The sequence below is a fragment of the Helobdella robusta genome, assembly GCF_000326865.2.
Source record: "Helobdella robusta unplaced genomic scaffold HELROscaffold_13, whole genome shotgun sequence".
In the NCBI taxonomy this organism is placed as follows: Eukaryota; Metazoa; Annelida; class Clitellata; order Rhynchobdellida; family Glossiphoniidae; genus Helobdella; species Helobdella robusta.
This window is the reverse complement of record NW_008703718.1, coordinates 2,202,740-2,222,582: the sequence shown is the minus strand read 5'-3', so window position 1 is coordinate 2,222,582 and position 19,843 is coordinate 2,202,740. Positions and strand designations below refer to the sequence as shown.

Genomic DNA, 19,843 nt, shown 5'->3' with positions numbered 1-19,843 from the left:
GTTGTGTGCACAAAAAGATGAATTAACATCCCGAGATGTGCTTGCTTCTTTTTTAGTGCACACATTCATCAGCAGCGTGCATTCGAATTTGTGCAACTATATGTAATTGAAATAATTCGATATGTAACATTGTGAAATAGCATGTTGAGCTGACTACTCAGCATATTTAATGTAATAAGAATGTATGTAATCATTTCATGCAACTGTTCCACAACTTCACGTGTCACGGAGTTAAATGTTTTTTACCGTGTTTCATAATAAGTTTAATATGTTTTAAGACATTAGGTTTTGTTTTTTTTTATACAGGTTTTAATTTCTATCAATAAATACGTAAATGACGGATACAAGGTGCAACCTTGGCAATGAATGCTATATTGTTGGTGACCTTAACTAAAGTTATAACATATGATATAATATTTGAAAGAAGTTCTGCTCGACCGAAGTTATTTTGTTTTTAATACAATTAAGTTATGATGAAATGAACTTCAGCAAAAGTTTGATGTTTTAATTTTAAAAAATTACCAAGAAATTTGTTTATGATTCTCTTTTTCAATACAAATTTTGTTCACTACCAGAATTGCTGGTATTATTGTTTGTTCTACGTTTGCTGATATTTTAATAAATGTTTTTCTGCATAAATGTACCATCTACACTCCTGATCAGCTATTTTCATGAGCTGTTTTTATGCTGCTTCTAAATGTTTCTCGTTTTCTATCTCATATTTTTGATAAATTTGCAAATTTTATCATTTGAATATACATTGCAAAGCAAATTTTAATAAAAACAAGGTTTGACAAACGAACGAACGAACAAAAACAAACGAACACAAACGAACGAAGACTCATATGTCTGAAGCCACGTGTTTATTCATTAACGTTAGAACAATCGAACAATAACTCCTTCCTTCTTCGCCCATTGTGCTATTTTGCGTGCGCGCAAACAAAACGTTTTGCATGTTTGAGCTCGAAAAATGTAAAAACTATAGAAACTGGCAAATATTAAGAACTCACATGTTTATTCAAAAGAGTTCGCGTGAACTGTCGTGTGAAATTATTTTTTTTAATTTTTCGTTTGAGATAGAACATAATACTTTAAACAAAGAAGCTTTTCCTTCTGAGTTATTTTTTAAGAAAAAATTTAATACTTGTCTAACAGTGTTTCTAATTTTATTCTAAATTTATAATGCTGGTATATTTTTTGGTGTTCTGCTCAGCAGCTCTAAAATGCAGCTAAAACCTTAGAACTGCTGATGAGTCAGATGATGTTAAACGATGGCGATGTGCGTGCACGACTGCTATCGTTACTGTAATTTGCACATGAACATTATTTAAATTTTTCAACATTTGTAAAATTATTTTTTTGTGGCATGTAACTAAATATTTTTTGTAATTTCCATCTAAGAGTTTTTTTTATTTATGGAAAAATTTTGTGTTTTAGTTCACCTGTTTTTTATTTTTCACGCCAAAAACATTTTTAAATTCGCAGTAAGTTTGAGGGAGTTAATTTTGTTATTGAACCAGATAAGTGCTGGCGTTTGGTGAAATTGTTTTGTTGAAAATAGGTATAGTGACAAAGATGAAGAGACGATGAATGTGACTGGAAAGACGTTTAAAAGATGACAACTTGAATTTGTTGTTGATTAATTACAATAGGGCTTAAATTGCAATGTAAAATGTAAATGGTGGTCTGTATGGAGATTATTTAATTGCAATTGCACTGGACTGAATGTGGTTAGGACTAAAATAATCAAAGTAAATATATATAAAAAACTTATTAAAACAACTTAGTTATGTAAAAAAAACTGTTTAAGAAAGAGTTTTAAAGAGTAAATTCGATATAATAATTGAAGCGATGGTTGTTTTATAAAGTGAATTCAGAATGTTTTACTTATATCCATGTAATATTTATTATTAATGATAAAAAATGAAGTGAAAAAAATAACAATTGGATATCTGAAATAAATATGACGCATTTGATGATTAAGGTGATAAAGATGAAGATTAAGATGATGATTAGAACGATGATTGAGACGATGACAAACAATGTAACAGCTGTTAGGACAACATTTTTTACTTTCTTACTGAAAATTTGAAATTGAATGAGGACGAGGAGAGTTTTAAACGTAGAGTTTTCAATCATTTTTTTCTTATTCTTCCACTTTTAATTATTTTTTTTGTTGAGTAAATTCGAAGCCATTGTTATTTTTGTGGCTGCTGTTGAGGAAAGTGGTGGGGTTTCATCAAACAAAATTGGTGGCTTTTGTTGGGGTGAACACTGAATGAAGCGTAAAATCTTGTCATTTAACAAATAACAATTAGTAATAACATTATAATAGCAACTAAAAAGTTTATTTAAAGTACGAACAACCCTTTTTAAAATGCAACAAATGCGTGAAACTTCCAAACCAAGAATGATTAAAATGTTTGTTGCATGCCTAAATTTGAAATTTCCACGAACTGAAAAAATATCGTGCACCTAAATAAACCAGAAGAGAATGCAAAGTGACGTCAACTCCGATAATCCCATGCTAAGACCAATGAGCAAATAATTGATGATCATAAAAAGTGCTACATTTTTAAACGCGCATGCGCCGGCAAATGTTGAAGGGTAATATGTACTTGGTGTTAGAACTCAACTCAATAATAAAAACAATTAAATGTTGAATTAAATTTCTAGACAATATTAATTCTCTAAAACTATTGAACATTGGACATACTAAGGTTTATAAATTTTGTACAGCGCCTTGTCGTACACACATGTCGTACACACATTTCTTATTTCTGGTTGATCGAAAAATCCTGCGATCGCACATATGAGATATGGATACACATAAAAAAGAAACACTCATACATATATATTTATGAAAGACACACACATTACACCACCCACAAACACACACACACACACACAAACAGCACACACACACAAACAACACACAAAAGAAACACATACTTCTACGTTGGAGTGACGTTGGGTTGATGGATGGACTTGGATAAGAAGGTGTACAATAGTAATTTGTTGTTGCTTGTGCATGTGTGAATTGCAACTTTGCACTGCAGATATGTCATTACAGCCCTCTGCTGCCGGGTTTTTTTGAAGAAAAAAAAATTCTACGATGATGTTTTGTTTTGCGGGCAAATTTCAAACACAAAACGAGAAAAAATTTCGTTTTCTCATGTAAGTTCTTCACATTTTAGCTATAAAAATCTACTTTACATCAAAGTTTGCCCTTAGACCTAACTTCTTATCTTCTTAATTATTAATCAGACTATCACCTTTCCACATATGATCTCTGACCTTTCATTAATAATATTTTTTTTATTTGACCCGCAAATTATTGTCAAACTTAAGTCGTACTAAACTTTGCAATATTTTAAAACACTCATGAAAACACAAAATTATGATGATTTGAAATCATTTTTTGTATTCAATATTTTCTGTAACTTCGACTTTTGTGTTTAAATCTGAAAAACTCTTTGAAGAAAAAGACAGTTGATAATTGAAAAAAGTTGAATAGAAGTATATGTGTTTGTATAATTGTATATATATATATATATATATATCTAATATATCCCATGATAATATATGTGTATATACATAGAGGGCTAAGAATATTTTTTTCAAATATAGGAAAGAAAGTCAGTGATAGTTAATCACGAGATGTAGCGTGTAATGGAAGACTTACAATTAACTGCATTTATATCAATGCATAATGTATAATGTTGCTTTGATGGTTGGCCGCCCCTTAGCTGCTCAGTGCTTCCAACATGTATCCATCTACGTTAATAATGAATTGGAAAAAACATTCAGACGAATGAACAAATGATCATAGAAACGTTAAAATAAATAATAAGGAGATTCATGAAAAATAAATACAGCTCGAATAGTTGAATAATAATTATCAGTTTGAAATTGTTAAATTTTTGTGAAAAAATATTGACGACTTTTTGTTTTGCTTTTAAAAAATTATGATTATTAAAATTTAAAACTAGATGAAATGTAACTGCAGTTAGCTCTGGACCGATTTTTTTATAAAATAGTTTACAATTTAGTTACAGTTACTTCTTTAGAATTATTTCTACTAGTGCTGTAAACTCTAATTTTTAATTTGTACGTGTCACAACTTGGCTGCTACTAAAAGTTTCAAAGCAAATAAAAATTAATTTTTCCACGAAAACACAAACACAGCCACTTGTGTTTTCGTATTTTCAATTTTCATTAATTTTCACACACTACACACACACTCACACACACTCACACACACACACACACACACACACACACACACACACACACACACACACACACACACACACACACACACACACACACACACACACACACACACACTCACACACACACACCACACACACTCACAAACACACACACACTTACACACACACACACACATTACACACATACACACACACTTAACTAAATGCATTTCACAGGAGCGAGCACAAAAATTTATATCCAAACAAATTAATGTGCGCATAGAAAAGTTGATGATAAATGATATATATTTGGCAAGAGGACCATAATCTCGTGACGATGTTGCGACAAATCTTCTACATCCTGTTGCTCTCTTCAATGTGGTGGTGGTGGTGATCGCCACTTTCGTTGCTGCTTGTTTGTTTGAGCTGTCGAGGGAACAAGAACAATTTCAAACGTTGATTCATTCCACCTAACGTTTGTTCTTAATTGTTCATTTGGTTTTTTTTTGCAATGTTTGTTCGTGATGAAAAGTTGCGCGTTTTGAGTTGTGTGTCTTTATATATATGAGTATGTTGCTGCTACATTTGTTGTTGTTTTTTTGTTTCTGATTTACATGCCTAGAAGTTGTTTAAAGTTTTGAAAACTTTGTAGCAACACATTCATCATTCTACTATTTTATTAAGACGAATGTTTATTTTTAGCAAATTTTTAGCTTTTCGCGATTGTCTGATTGAGTGAGATTTGTAATTTGTTAATTTTAACGTTTATGCTTAATATGATGTTGTTGTAACATCGAAGATTCTCACGGAGGAAGTTATTTTGAAAGTTTTGAAATTGCGGCATTACGACGAATTATGAATATGGCATGATAAATGAGATTTTATTTCTGAAGAAAAATTTCAAAAATTTTCTCGTACGCGAATCTCTGCAATAAATTAATCATTAAGGAGCTGATGAGGCCTGCGAGATAAGATGGGAGTGGGTAGTGATGGTTACGACGATGATGACGACGACGATGATGACGATGTTGATGATGATGTTGATGTTGATGATGATGTGAAAGATGATGTTGATGATGATGTGAAAGTTGATGTTGATGATGAAGTTAATGAAGATATTGGCGATGATCATGTTTCTATGTTGATGATGTCCGGTTACAAATGTTTCAAAAGATGTTTAGTTGTATATTTTAAAATGTATAACAGGAAAAGTTTGTCACTTTGGATGGCCCAGTAAAAAAAATGTTAGTACAATCTTTGAAAAGTTTTTTTAATAATTTTAGTCACTCACCACAATTAAACAATTGTCCACCCAACCTATAAGCAACAGGCACAGCAGGCACACACACGCACACAAACACACTTATGCACACACACAAACCCTACACACGCAGTCTCCCAGCAAATACATTCTAGTATGCATATATGCAATGTTTAGAAAGAAAGATATGACAATGTCGCATTCAATAAACAGCAGTCCGTTTGAAGGTAATTTTAAATGATTTGAATGCTAAACTAAGCTAATATGAGTCAGAGCAGGAAAATGTTTTCAAATGATAAATGGCTTGAAAATGTTTTCTCCATAGCCGGATGTTGCTTGTACGTTCATCTGAGGAAGCGCCGCATTCATTCAATGTATTTTAAGGATGGATTAGTAAATTTTTTTTTCCTTGCCTGAAACCTACGTGCGGATTTTTAAACATTAACTTAAAATTTAAAATAAGTTTAACATTTTTGCGTAACTGAAAGGATGGATGACTGTTTTAAAATATGTTGTTAGATTTGATCAGTTTTTCTGGAAAAAAGGTTACAACCCAATTACAACCGCAGCAAGTAAAGCAGTTTTTTTTATAAATATGCAATAAAATTAGTTAACATAATCTTTATCTATTGACCACAAATAAAAAGTTATTGAAAAGTTTAAAGTTTAAAGAATCTTTTGTAGTTAATCGTTTTGGTGGTCACGTGACTGGTAGTTGTTGTGGTCAAGTGACTGGTCGCCCTGGTGGTCACGTGACTGGTTGTTGTGGTGGTCATGTGAGTGGTCGTTGTGGTGGTCATGTGACAGGCAGTTGTAGTGGTCATGTGATTGGTAGTTGTTGTGGTCAAGTGACTGGTCGCCCTGGTGGTCACGTGACTAGTTGTTGTGGTGGTCATGTGAGTGGTCATGTAGTGGTCATGTGATCGGTTGTATGTTGGTTAGTTGATCGATCAGAAATCATCACGTAGTGATTGATAATCCTGATAAAAATATAAGAATGTGAAAAAAGAAAAAGAAAGAGAAAGAAAGAAAGAAAAAAAGGACGAAAGAAAAAAGAGATAAAAGAGAAGTAGAAGATTAAAAGAGGGAATTATGTGATGGAGGGAAGGATGAAGTGTATTTAATTTGAAAATGAATTCAATCCGTGCGTTCATTTTGAAAGATGCGAAATAAATGGATTGACTTTCCAGACTCGCCGACATGTCGTGCACTCTGATGAATTGTATGATGCACGTACGTACGCCAGGCCTTGGCGTACACCACTCTCCATGGCCATCACCAGTGTGAGTGCGTTTTTGCTTTGGCGTGCAGAACATTCTGGTTTACCATACTTGTAATCTAGTGTTTGTAAAAACGTAAAAAATAATCAATCCGAATTGGCTCAGCTGAACGTGTTGCTAAACTTCAAATTTTTATAAGAGTAGAGTTGTGTTATCTAAGATAAAATATAATTTTTACCAACATACTATAAAAATAATATAATTTTTACCAACGTAATACAAATATACAACTGGAAAAAATAAAAACTGAAAAGTAATTTAAAACACCCCCAACAAACAAATATTTTCAGATTAATTATTTAATTCGACTGAATTATGCACTGATCCGGAATATACGGTCACAGAGGACCGATTGATTTAGTGTCTTTGCTGATGTCTTTTTTATGCATATCCGCTTCTAAAGCGCCCATTTCACTATTTAAAGTGATGTATGGCTGCATGCAGGGAAGTTTGTTGTTGCTGCTATGTTTATGTTGTTGTGATGTTGTTGTTGATGTTGTTGTATTTGTTGATGTGCGTTTGTTGATGTTAATGCAACGTTGTTGTTATTTTTGATGTGTTCTTGCAAATGTATGTGGTATCGTTATTTTTATTGACTTGTTGCTAAATGTAATACGTTATTGTTAATATCGAGATTTGACTACCTCTATAATGGTTTTCAAAATATTTTGTTCCAATAGTTTTAAATGTCGTTTTTTTGATGTTATCAAAATTCTAACGAAGTTTTGAATAAGATGTTGCAGTTGAAGTTTTACCAATATCAAGAAGCAGATTCTTTATTTTAATCACTGTCACGTTAATATTTACACCCAAAAGAAACAGTCGGACATGAAATTTTATTAGCACCTGATAGTTGCAGTTTTAATTTTTACACTTCAATTAATATTATTCTCAGTATCATTCTTGACTGAAGCGTTTATAATATTTACTACATATGTAAAAATTAATACTCAATTTATTTGCACACAATTTTCATGAAGCTCTTTACAAGCGCCATAGTAATCTGATAAACTGGGCTCTCCATTTTGAAACATCAGGTTGAACAACCAAACACGACAAAAACTAATTAATAAAAAGAACAGACCTGAGGCACGGAGCATTATTAAGATGCTCAAGTGTTCAGTACACAACCAATGACAGCTCATCTTCTGTATGACGTCATCATCTGACGTCACTCACAATTTTTTTACACGTTGGCGTGAGTGTGATTTATTAATGCCGGAGTAGTAATGGATTAGGCTAGCGTGGTGGCAATATGGAGAAACGGCAGTTTCATTGTTGGGAAGTTCTTTCACTAAACTTTATCTTTTAGTAAGTCTTATTTATGTGTGTGTGTGTATGTGTGTGTACGTGTGTGTCTGTGTGTGTGTTTGTGTGTGTGTGTATGTGTGTGTGTTTGTGTGTGTGTCTGTGTGTGTGTGTTAAATTGTAGATGCGTATTTGTACGAATTTATGTTCATACGAATAGCATAAAATACATACCAACAGAAATGAAAAAAATGTAGTTCATGTTTAAAAAAAACTTTACAAATGTTAAATTAACTTCAAGATTTGTGGACTTATTAATTTTGGCAATACAGGTTTAGTTATTTTAGTTTTCATGTGTGCGTGTGCTTGTGTTTGTGCATGTGTTTGTGTGTGCTATTGTATGTCTACGTGTCTCTGTTTGCTTACTCTTGTATAAATTATACAATAGAACAGGTGTTCGTTGAAAAATCCTTTAAAAATTCAAATCTTTCGTTATCACCTTGATCAGTACTGTCGTTCCATGCACATTTACTTTCCCATCTGTCATTATCTTCATCATCACGGATCAGGATTTTAATTTTAATAAACGTACATTATCTTCGTAATCATCGTCGTCATCATCATCTTCACGAACACAGCCATTAAAGCTAATTATGAACATTATTTCCATCATCTACCCATCATCATCATCATTCTCTCCACGTCTTCTGACACGAAAATGTTCATGGTGTGACTTTTTATAAGAATGCATTCATCATTTTCATGTTTGTCTCACTTCCTATAAAATCATCTATCTCATTTTTCTCCCTAACTCTCTTTCGAGGACTTGAGAAGTTTGAATAGAAAAAGTTACTTATTCAAGTAACACCGGCAAGAAAATACTAATATATTACTAAAGAAATTGTTTTAAACTAAAAAGATTTCATTGACACTTCTAACTACTAACTTCATAGGAGTTAGTCGCTACTTGGTGCTAACTTAACTTCACATCCAATATATTAAAGGGTGAATAATTTTTTAACTTAAAATGAACAAAAACACGACAATAGTGATTAAAATAAACCACAATGCTGTCATGAAACATGAGAATTAACACGCAACTGCAACACATTAGCAACAGGTGTTGTAAGATAAAAAAAATAAAAAAAAATATTTTCCGGTGAAATCTTGCACACATAAGTTACCGCAAACTCAGTCATTGTCGTTATCATTACCAATCACTTATCACATCAATCATCTTTTTTTGAAAGTTTATTTTACGGAAAATATATAAATGTTTGTTGTTTCGTTGTCAAAAAACTGGTAATAAACTTTCACTAGTCCACAAATATTTTTTCCTGGATGTTTCTACTTTGTAGATGAATTAATAACTTTATAATTATAACCAATTTTGAAATTCATATTATTTTAATTGTAAAATATATTATAAATAATATTCAAAAATATTAAAATAAATGTACGAATGATTTTGAGTAATTAATAAAACAAAGAATGCAGTCGATTTAAACGCTAAGCAGCAGAATGTACTATGATTGTATTGGTACGACTATACTTAAACAACAGTTTATCATTAAGTACACACCACTGATCATTTGTGTGTTAAAAATGACTTAACACCATAGAAATAAACAAATAATAAAAAAAAGGAAATATTTAAATATGAATTCGTAGAATGTACACAGCCGGAAAGAAAATGGAGTGTTTTTAACCAGCTAAATGTTAAACTGTCATCATGGTGATACAGAGCAATAAGGGGTGAAATACTGTTTGATAATAATTAATTTGAGAAATAACAGCGTATGTTTTTTTGGTTGTTGTTTATCAACTAGGTATAGTAACTTTTTATATATTTTAATAGTCTCTGTCTAAATTCTTCATGATTTTGATGTGAGGTTACGTTGTAGTAGTTGTGGTTAAAAAGTTATAGTAGTAGTAGTCGTAGTAATCGTAGTAGTAGTATTAGTAGAAGTAATAGTAGTAGTAGTAGTAGTAGTAGTAGAGTAATAATATAGTAGTAATAAAATAAGGGTTCTTGTTATAATAAATAATTTTTTTCACTAAACTTTTGAAATAAATTGGAAAAGCAATTGTTGACGCAATTGAATAAGCGTAAAATTGAAAAAAATATCACAGTAGAAACTTTGTTTTTATTAAATTTTAATTTAATTTTTTTTATACACAAAAAATTTATAAAGAACATATCTTGAAGATAACAAACATCATTATAAGACACTCATTTCGGAGCAACATCGCCGTTGCAAGAAAAATTAAACTCGCACAAACACAGACAAGTACACACATAAATACACATTTTTAAAGGCAATTTTTAAAAACACACAGACACACTAACACACACACATTTACACACGCACACACACGAGCCAAGAAATCATTTTAAAATGTTGATCATATGTGTTCGTCAGCATTCAACAGCAATTAACACGATAAAATGATGCGGCCCTATTTAATGAAGTGCCAGTGCATATGTGATGAAGTTTTGTTAGAATGTGATGACAAAAAGTGATAACTATACAATGATGTGAGTGATTTTGTCATGTTCATAATCATCATTCTGAAAGTAAAAAATTATGTCCATGAATTTAGCTTGAATTATGATTATGACAAAGTGGATGGTGATGATGATGGGGATAATGTTCTCAATGATAACAAAAATAAAGATAAAGATTATGGTGAGAATGACATCGGCGATGATGATAAAGATTACGATGATAATATCATTGATAATGATCATATTGTTATATGATTTTTTATTATTTGTCTTTTTTATTTTTTATCTGATGTCCTTAAAATCACGGATTTGTTGAAGGTTCTGTGATATCATCCATCTAGCTATTATGTGTCACATTTAGCCAAAATATCAGTAACATAAAGGCAATATATTCTTTCATATAGCATTGCTCATATACTTCATAATAACTTTTTACTAAGCGTTTATGAAAACGTATCCACATCAAAAAACCTTTAAAATTTCAAAAAAAAACAACAACAACAATAACAACAACAACATAACAACAATAACAACACAGCATCACACAACGTTCTAGAGTGCAATAGCAATTCGAGCAACAAACAAACACTTGCACACACACACTTACACACCCACACACACAAACACACAGCAACACACACACACACACACTGTGATGAAATGATGTGTGCCCCTGTCCATCCATTCTCTATTGGGCTTTTGGGATTGTTAGAATTTCTTTAGTAGCCAATTAAAACAAAACAATGAATTTTATGACTCGCTCGATGAGTTGTTGTTCTCTCTGTTAAAATTCTGTTATTTATATTGTTGTTTGCTGTTGCTGTTGTTCACAATATTGGTGTTGAAATTGTTGTACGTGTTGTTTTTTCGGTTATTTTGATTCAATCACTAACAACAGTAAAAGCAGATAAAAAATATACCATTAAGACAATTTTTTATTAAAATAATTGAAAAAAATGATTGTTTGTAATGACAAAATTAAGATAATGTAATTTTATTTGATAAAAAACCCCAGCTAACAAACGCATACATTTTTGCATACGTGTAGATATATAATTATTAGTTAGATCAATTTTTGAAAGTTTTAAAGCAAAGAGCAATTTTGTTTATTCTTTGTTCTTTATAAATGAGTTTTTTGTTTATGTGTTAGTTATTTTCTTTGTATTGTTGTTTATGAGTTGAATGTTTTGTTGTTCATTTTATTACTTTGTTAATTTAATTTATGGCTTATTTTGTTCAATTTGTTTCCTCTATATGTTCTCTGCAATGTGCTGCGTTTATTCTTTACAAATTCACTTTACTTCTCGGTTTAGTTCCTTTCGTTGTCAGCAAAATGACATTAATAGTGATGTGATTTTAGTTGCTGTGTTTATTGAAGTTGTTGTTGTTGTTGATGTTAAAATTTGTGTTGTTGTTTTGGGCAAAGTTTTGATTGCGCTGTTGGCTTTTTGTAATTGTTAATAATAATGTGACTTTTTTCACGTGAATTGTTTTTTCTTATTAAAAACATATTTCTTTCATTTGCTGTCTAGTAGTAAATTTGCTTGATGTTGCATTTAAAGATTTTTAAGATAGATTAATTTAGTTTATTTTTAGCTTTTACTTTCGGTTGAACAATAGTTTTGGTAATCTAGTTGATATCAGTTTGCCACAAAACTATAACCATTTTTGTTAAAAGTGTTAAAGTGTTAAAATTATCAATGCTTATCTTACATTGTCAAGTGAATCTAACTTAGGAAAAGTTTTTATTTGACTCGATGATATTTTGACGTAGATTTCTACACTAACAGCGTTTCCAGCGTCTGCTCTAAACTACTGAACATAATAATTATGGTAGATACTTTGTCATTTTGTTTTAATTATACTGAAATTAATTTTCATATTTTTATTTTCGGTTATTAAATGTTATCTGGAACATCTTAGCAAACTCACATGCTTCGTTACTAGTGCCACTTGCGTTGAAGACTTTTAATTTCAGACCGCCTGCAATTTGCAATCATTCCAACCACCATTTTGAGAAAATCCAATACACATTTTCTTTTTTAAATAACTAATTGGCATGCAATTTTGATAAGAGCTTTCTTAAATCTTTCAATTCATTTTTATAATTACGATTCATCTAGACACTGCACATCGACATACAATTGTTATCACACGCAAATGCACACAAGCAAATCTTTTTTCATTTTTTCACAATCGCCTCATCAATTGATAAAGCAATTTTAAAACTTAAACGCAAAACTTAAAATAATAAACTTTATGAAACTTTAATTGTAACACACTATAATTAAAAATTAGGATTTAAAAAAAAAATTAATAAAAAACATTGGCTAAAAATAATTTCGATCATTATTAGAAGCGGTTTTCAAATTGAAAAAAATGATGGGAACGTGACTAATAAACATGGAAGGAGAGGCAGCTAATTATTAAATGTGCCAATGGAACGTGAGCAAATAAAAAGAAGCAGAAAAGAAGCCACCGTGCATCTATCACGGAACTACCTACTGGACATCCATTCCAGGTATACAACACACCCCAACATTTCTGGCACATCCCCACTAATTCTTGCATCTGCCCCACATGGCCACACCACAACCACAACCACACCACAACCACAACCACACCTCCACGACGACAAACAAAAATTTCCCATGGTGATTGGAAAGGATCGGATAATTAAATGACGTCTCGGCTGGACTCCGCACTCGTGGAATGCCTTTTGTGGATTAATTGAAATAATTTTTTAACTGTAATGATGTTGTTGCCATTCATTGGTTGCAGTTGGTTCCAGTGAAACGAAACGAGATCTTGTTTGTAACACAGAAACCGAGAATGGTGCAAAGTTGACATGGATGAAAATTTAAGAAATTTATCGAGTTTGGACACTCAGAATTTTCATATTTCAAAGTTGTTGGTGGTTGTTTCTTAAACACAATTCGAAATTTCATTATTTGTGATTTTACTGAAATTTAGACCAATATGAAAATAAGTATGGAAAACTAAGATGAATATGGCCATCGTGATGATAGTGATACCGATGATGATGATGATGATGATGATGATGATGATGATGATGATGATGATAATGATGACGACTACGACGACGATGATGATAATGATGATGAAACAGAGGATAATGTTAAAAATTATGGTAATGATGATAAAAATTAGTGATAACGATGATGATGATTGAGATGAAACTGATGTCATAAAGGCTGTTGATAAATTGTTATCCGTTAAAATTAACGTCCCTCAAATTTGTTGCGTTCTTAGATTTTTAAAATCTTACTTTGTTTAAGCTCTTGCTAGTGCTGTTGTTTTGTTTGATATTATTTTATATTTGTTTATGTTGTTGTTGTTATTGTTGTTGTTGTTGTTATAGCTTATGTTGCTGTTGTTGTTGTTTGGAGTTTGTGGGCTCCTGTTGTTTTTTTTGTTGTTTTCAAAATTAACGTTAACGTTGATAATTGTATTTGCAATGATGATAACGATTTTTATAAATGTTGCTAAAACACTTTTATTATTCATGATGAAAAAAAAATGACGATGAAGATGAATGTGAAGATGCAATAATAATGTCGACTTGTAACATAAATTTAGTTATTGTTGATGTAGTCATTGGTATTGTTGACGGTTATGTTGTTGTTAATTATAGTGTAGTTGTTGTTGTTGTAGTTAATATTTTTGTTGACAATAATGTCATTGTTGTTGTTGTTAACGTTATTGTTGTTGCTGGTTAGTTATTAGTTATTAGTTGTTAGTTATTGTTGCTGTGATTTAGTTATTGTCGATTATAATATCGAAGTAAATGTTATTGTTGTTGTAGTTAATGTTATTGTTGTTGTTGTAGTTAATGTTACTGTTGTTGTTGTAGTTAACGTTATTGTTGTTGTAGTTAATGTTACTGTAGCTAATGTGTTGTTGTAGTTGTAATTAATGTTATTGTCGTTGTTGTTGTTGATGTTACTGTTGATGATAATGTTATTGATAGCAGGAAAATGCACCTGGCGTTCATATTTTATTTGGCGTCAGGAACGCGTCAACGCATATGTAGGCGTTCTCATGATTTGTGCAAATGTTGTCCATGTGATGATGTTATGATGATGTTGTAATGATGTGATGTTGATGCTATGAAGATGTTATGATGGTGGGATGATGATTTTGTGTTGATGTTATGATGATGGAATGCTGGCATTATGCTGGTCTTATATTGATGTATTGTTGTAATGATGTGTTGATGTGGTTTTTTGTTGTTGTGGCTGTGTTGTCTTGCTTTTGTTTAATTGTTTTTTGTATGTAGCTATTTTTGGTATTTTTTCACTATAATGACGACAATCCTAATGACTTTTTACTGTTGCAATCTTTTGATCCTCTGAATCTGTTAGAACAGTGTTTATTATTGATGTGTAGTTGCTGGCTTTTAATGTATTTTATGTTCTTGTCGTCTTGTGGTTTTCCTATGGTGTTTCAACTCCTTTCAAAATATAAAAATCACCTGCTTATATATTATGTAATGTTTGTTTTTAGTTTTTTTCCATAAATTTCTTTGGTTTAAACTTTTGAAAATTTTTGATAAAAAATCCTACAAACGTCTGTTTATATTTTGGTTTAGCTACTGTGCCAATGGTTTTTTTTTTGAATTCATGAATAACATTTTGAAATAAATATCACCAAAAAATATTTTTTCAAATTGAACAAACATTTTTTGAGAGCATCTAAAACATCTTCCGATTGTTTTTATGTAAAATTTCTCTTGTATGAAAATTAAAAAGCTATCGTTTTTATATTTTTGTTGAAAACAATGCGCGAATTATTTGAAAATTAAAAATTAAAAAATTCAACGAAATCTTCACGAGTGCAGAATTTATTGATAAGGATCACCACAAGTAAGCTTCATACCTCATGCCTGGATTATTACCAACCCTATAAATGTCACACATGAACACATGTGGAGACAGAGAAAAACAAACACACAAACAAAAATAGCATAACCAACGAACACACATTCAATCGTCACAACCATCCAAGTAAATAGACGCAGATAAAAATAGTTTGAAGTAGCAAAGCGACTCGATAGAGTTTTGATAGCCTTGGTTATTCTCTATTATTGCGTTAATCCAAGTTATCGACGATACACGCGCACCACATCGTCAATCTAGGCATTCGAACCTAGTCTCAGCAGCTCAGATTCTGGCGCCTTTAGCCACTACACCATCTGGTCAATAGCTGTTAATATTTTTGCATTCAACAATCGTTTGAGATATACGCGCAATTGGAAATACGTCGAACGGAGATGAGTAGGTAATTAATTATAATAATCTGCCGGCAGATCTTTACCTTCAATCTGAATTAATCACTTCAAAGATAACAGCAACAATTTATTTATCTACATCAGCAATTAACCACACACTGTGCCGCTCTAGCCAAACAATATCTTCGCATTTATATCTTTATACGTTCATTCGTTCCTTCTCATACAAATATACAAATGTATATTTTTCCTTCTAATGCAACTCATAACTAAAAATAAACCGGTATTTGTTATAGAGGATCTTATCTTGCAATGCATGTGCATTTGTATAGTTGTGTGTGTATGGGTGTGCACGCGCGCATTTGTATCTAAGTTTGTATCTAAATTTGTATCTAAGTTTGTATATCTATACGAGTATATGTACTTGCGTATGTACGTGCATGTAAGTTGTTATAAACGTATGCGTGCCAGATTGCAGATACGTGTAATGTGTATATCAATTTATTTATAATAATAAATTGGCGCGTATGCATTTGAGTGTTTGCTCGTCTAAGTTTGTCCTGTGTCGTTCATTTAAATGTTTGTAGTTTTGCTTGCGTGTGTTTGTATATTTGTTTGTTTATACAAGAAAAAACCATTCACTTATTTATGTATATGTGTTTTTGAATGCAAAGATAATGCGTCTTACATGTGATACGTAACTTACCCTCGTCTGTATTTCTTGCAAGTACAATCCATACAGCTGAACTCTTTATTTTCTTTCATAGTGTGACTAATTTGAAACATAATGGTAACAATTAATTGCAGTTTATAAATTCTAAATTTTATTACCATAAACTTTATCAAAACAAACATATATTTATTATAATTACTCGCAAAAAACACATAATAATTACTCACATGTGTATATATTTAAGCTCACACACACACACACACACACACTCACACACACACACACAACACACAAACACACACACACATATATATATATAAATTTATATATACACTACACACACGCACACATATGCACGCCGCCACACCCAACCGAACAGATAAGAGGACCGGTACAGTGATTAATCAAATGGCTAATAACTAACTGGTTTGATAATGATAAAGATGCAATTGCAATGAGTAGATAACATCATCTTCATCATATTTTATAATTCTTTCCTACGTTATAGTCATCATCATCATTTTTTACCCATCGCTTCTTTAAATAATTTCTTATATGACTCTCGATTATATATCCTTCATCATTCTCGATATATATGTATATCATAATATATGATATATTTTATCTCACACTCGCTGATATACATATACGTATATATCATTATTTTCTATGATATACTATCATTTGTCATCATCCTTGCTATGCTTTTAACATTTTTTCACCATTATTTGGCTTTATTTAGCTAGCACCTCCTTATCAACCGTCATCAGTGTTATCAGCTGATCGTCATTAGCATCATCGTTAGTTCTAATATTTTTAGTACAAGTTTTTAGTACGTGAATATTATCGGAAGAAATATCCAGCACATATCTTTCGTTAGAGACTCACTCGGCTCATATTTAGAACGTCAAATCCGATGAATCAACTTCAACAGCCTAGTAGAACCGTCACTACTACTGCTACAACAAAAACTACTACTACTACTAAAATTAATTCTATTACTTACTACTACTACTAGTACTACTACTACTACTACTACCACTACTACTACTACTACTACTACTACTACTACTACTACTACTACTACTACTTTTAAATCATTTCCCAAGTATTGTTGTAACACTATATTTAGTACTTACAATAGTACTTACAAGTAAAAAATGATTACAGAGTAAGCTCGGGCAAGTTAGTAACGGTGTCATCGCTCTTTCTGGCGTTATTACATCGATAAAACATCTGCGCAGTGACCTGGTTCAAATACGTTCGGGGCGGTGTTAAAAAATGCATGACGACGTTTTTGCTCGTTCGCTAAAAAAATTGTATGTACCTATTTTTTAGAATGAATAATTTAATATGGTTTGCATGTAATAAACTGCTTGTCTGATATTCAAATTAATCTTGATGGCATTACTAAATGTTCTTTTTTCATAATTTTGGAGAGAATATTTTTGCAAATCTAGCCTAACTGAAGAATGCCTGAAGAGACTAGGCAGACGACAAAAGTAGAAACATGAAAAAGGTATTTCCAAAAAGGGTAACCAGGAATAAAAACAACAGCAAACGCATTAACGTTATTCTTCATTAAGAACTTGTTTGGGCCGAATTTGCGACAGCCACTCAAATAACAGCAGCAGTAGCAGTTGTCTCAGTAGCGCCATGTAACTATCCATCGTAGAATAAAAGTGACATTAATAGCGTCAATAACATCTATAATTACATCATTTGCTAAAGGAGCAAAAATAGTCACAATAATCGTAATATAAATATTTATCTTTCGGGCATGGTTTCATATTTGTGTCTCTTTTATCCTAATTTTGTTTGCTAATAATTTAATTTTATTTGTATGTACTAAATCCATTCAAACTATTATTTTTTTAGTATTAATTGTAGTTTTGTGAAGTTAATTGAGTAATTAATTGAATGAATTTCATCAAAATACACGATATGATATGATTACCAGATTTAATAGACCATTGAAAAGTAATAATTAAAAAAAAATTTTTTTCACATTATTTTTTTATCAAATACAACTCTTGTTTCGATATTTTGATGATAATAAACATTTTACTAATAAGATTATTACTAATAAAATACTAATACTGTTATCAGTAATAATAGTAATAATAATATCATTCTTATAATTATTATTTTATTATTATTTTATTATTACTATTTTCGCCATAATAATAATTATTAATAATAGCGACAAATGTTTAATTGCCATTGTTTTCGTTATAGTCGAAGAAGAATTTTGTCGTTCCCGAGTGGAAAGTTAGAGTATCGTAGCCAACAATTCATTCTTACTTACTGCAGTAGTTGCCTATGAAATATTTTTCATGCTTAACACTGAGCAACTGTTTGTGTTGTTGCTTCTGTGTTGCGTATTGTTGTGGATATATTGTTATTTTGATGTTGTTGTTGTTTGGTTATTTTGTTTCATATGTTAGACTGTTGTCCTTACAATTAGTCAAGCACTTTTTGTTTATATAGATAGGCCTATGGAAACCTAAAAAATCATTGATTCTCCAGACGCACTTGAATGAAACTTGAATATAGCACGCGATATAAATTAATAATTAATTAATTAATAATAATAAGTCAATTTTAATCTTATTTAATCTTTAATTCTAATATTTTTTTATTTCTATCTTGAATGTTCTTTCTCTTTAAATATCCAATTTTCTTTCATTAGTGCAACCAGCAGCGATACCTTAACCTGACAAAAAGCATTGCACTTGATCGCTGTAGAAAGCCGATGTAACAGCGACAGTAATACTTACTGACTTTCATTGTTGCCAATTTTAGAAATTTTTTCTGGAAGACCGCGTCCATTTTTGTGATAACGTTTATGATGGAGATGATGATGTTGCAAATGATAATGATGATGGCAATGATGATGATGATGATGATGATGATGATGATGATGATCAGTGCATTGATGATGATGATGGTGGTGATGATGATGAGGACGACAGAAATGCGTATAATATAATGAGACAATTGACAATGATGACGATGGTAGTATTATTGATGATAAAAATCAAAGTCATCATCACCACCACCACCACCATCATCATCGTCGTCGTCATCGTCATCACCATCTATTTTGTAATATCTGATGCAACATTATTGTCTTGTGTCTCGGAATTAAAATAAATGGAAGGGATTGATGGAGGGCATGCGATGGAAGAAGCATCGTCATTATATTCCTAACATCTATCATCATCAGCATCATCGTCATCATCATCATCATCGTCATCATCGTTATTGTTATCATCATCATTATAACTGTCGTCATCATCATCGTCATCATCACATCATCATTCCTATAAACGTCATCATTACTTTAATCGTCAGCATCACCACCACCTCCACAAACATCATCATCACCATCATCATCATCACCA

At 31.3% G+C, this 19,843-nt stretch overlaps 1 protein-coding gene across 1 annotated transcript; it reads right to left on the bottom strand.

The window, feature by feature from the left end:
- Positions 1-5,095: 5,095 nt before the first annotated feature.
- Positions 5,096-7,900, bottom strand: HELRODRAFT_168374 (hypothetical protein; the record flags this gene model as incomplete). The annotated part of the gene is made up of 4 exons (XM_009014237.1): positions 5,096-5,175; positions 6,180-6,351; positions 6,713-6,813; positions 7,840-7,900. The coding sequence occupies 4 exons, from the start codon at positions 7,898-7,900 to the stop codon at positions 5,096-5,098; spliced, it is 414 nt and encodes a 137-aa protein (XP_009012485.1).
- Between the last annotated feature and the right edge of the window lie 11,943 nt (positions 7,901-19,843).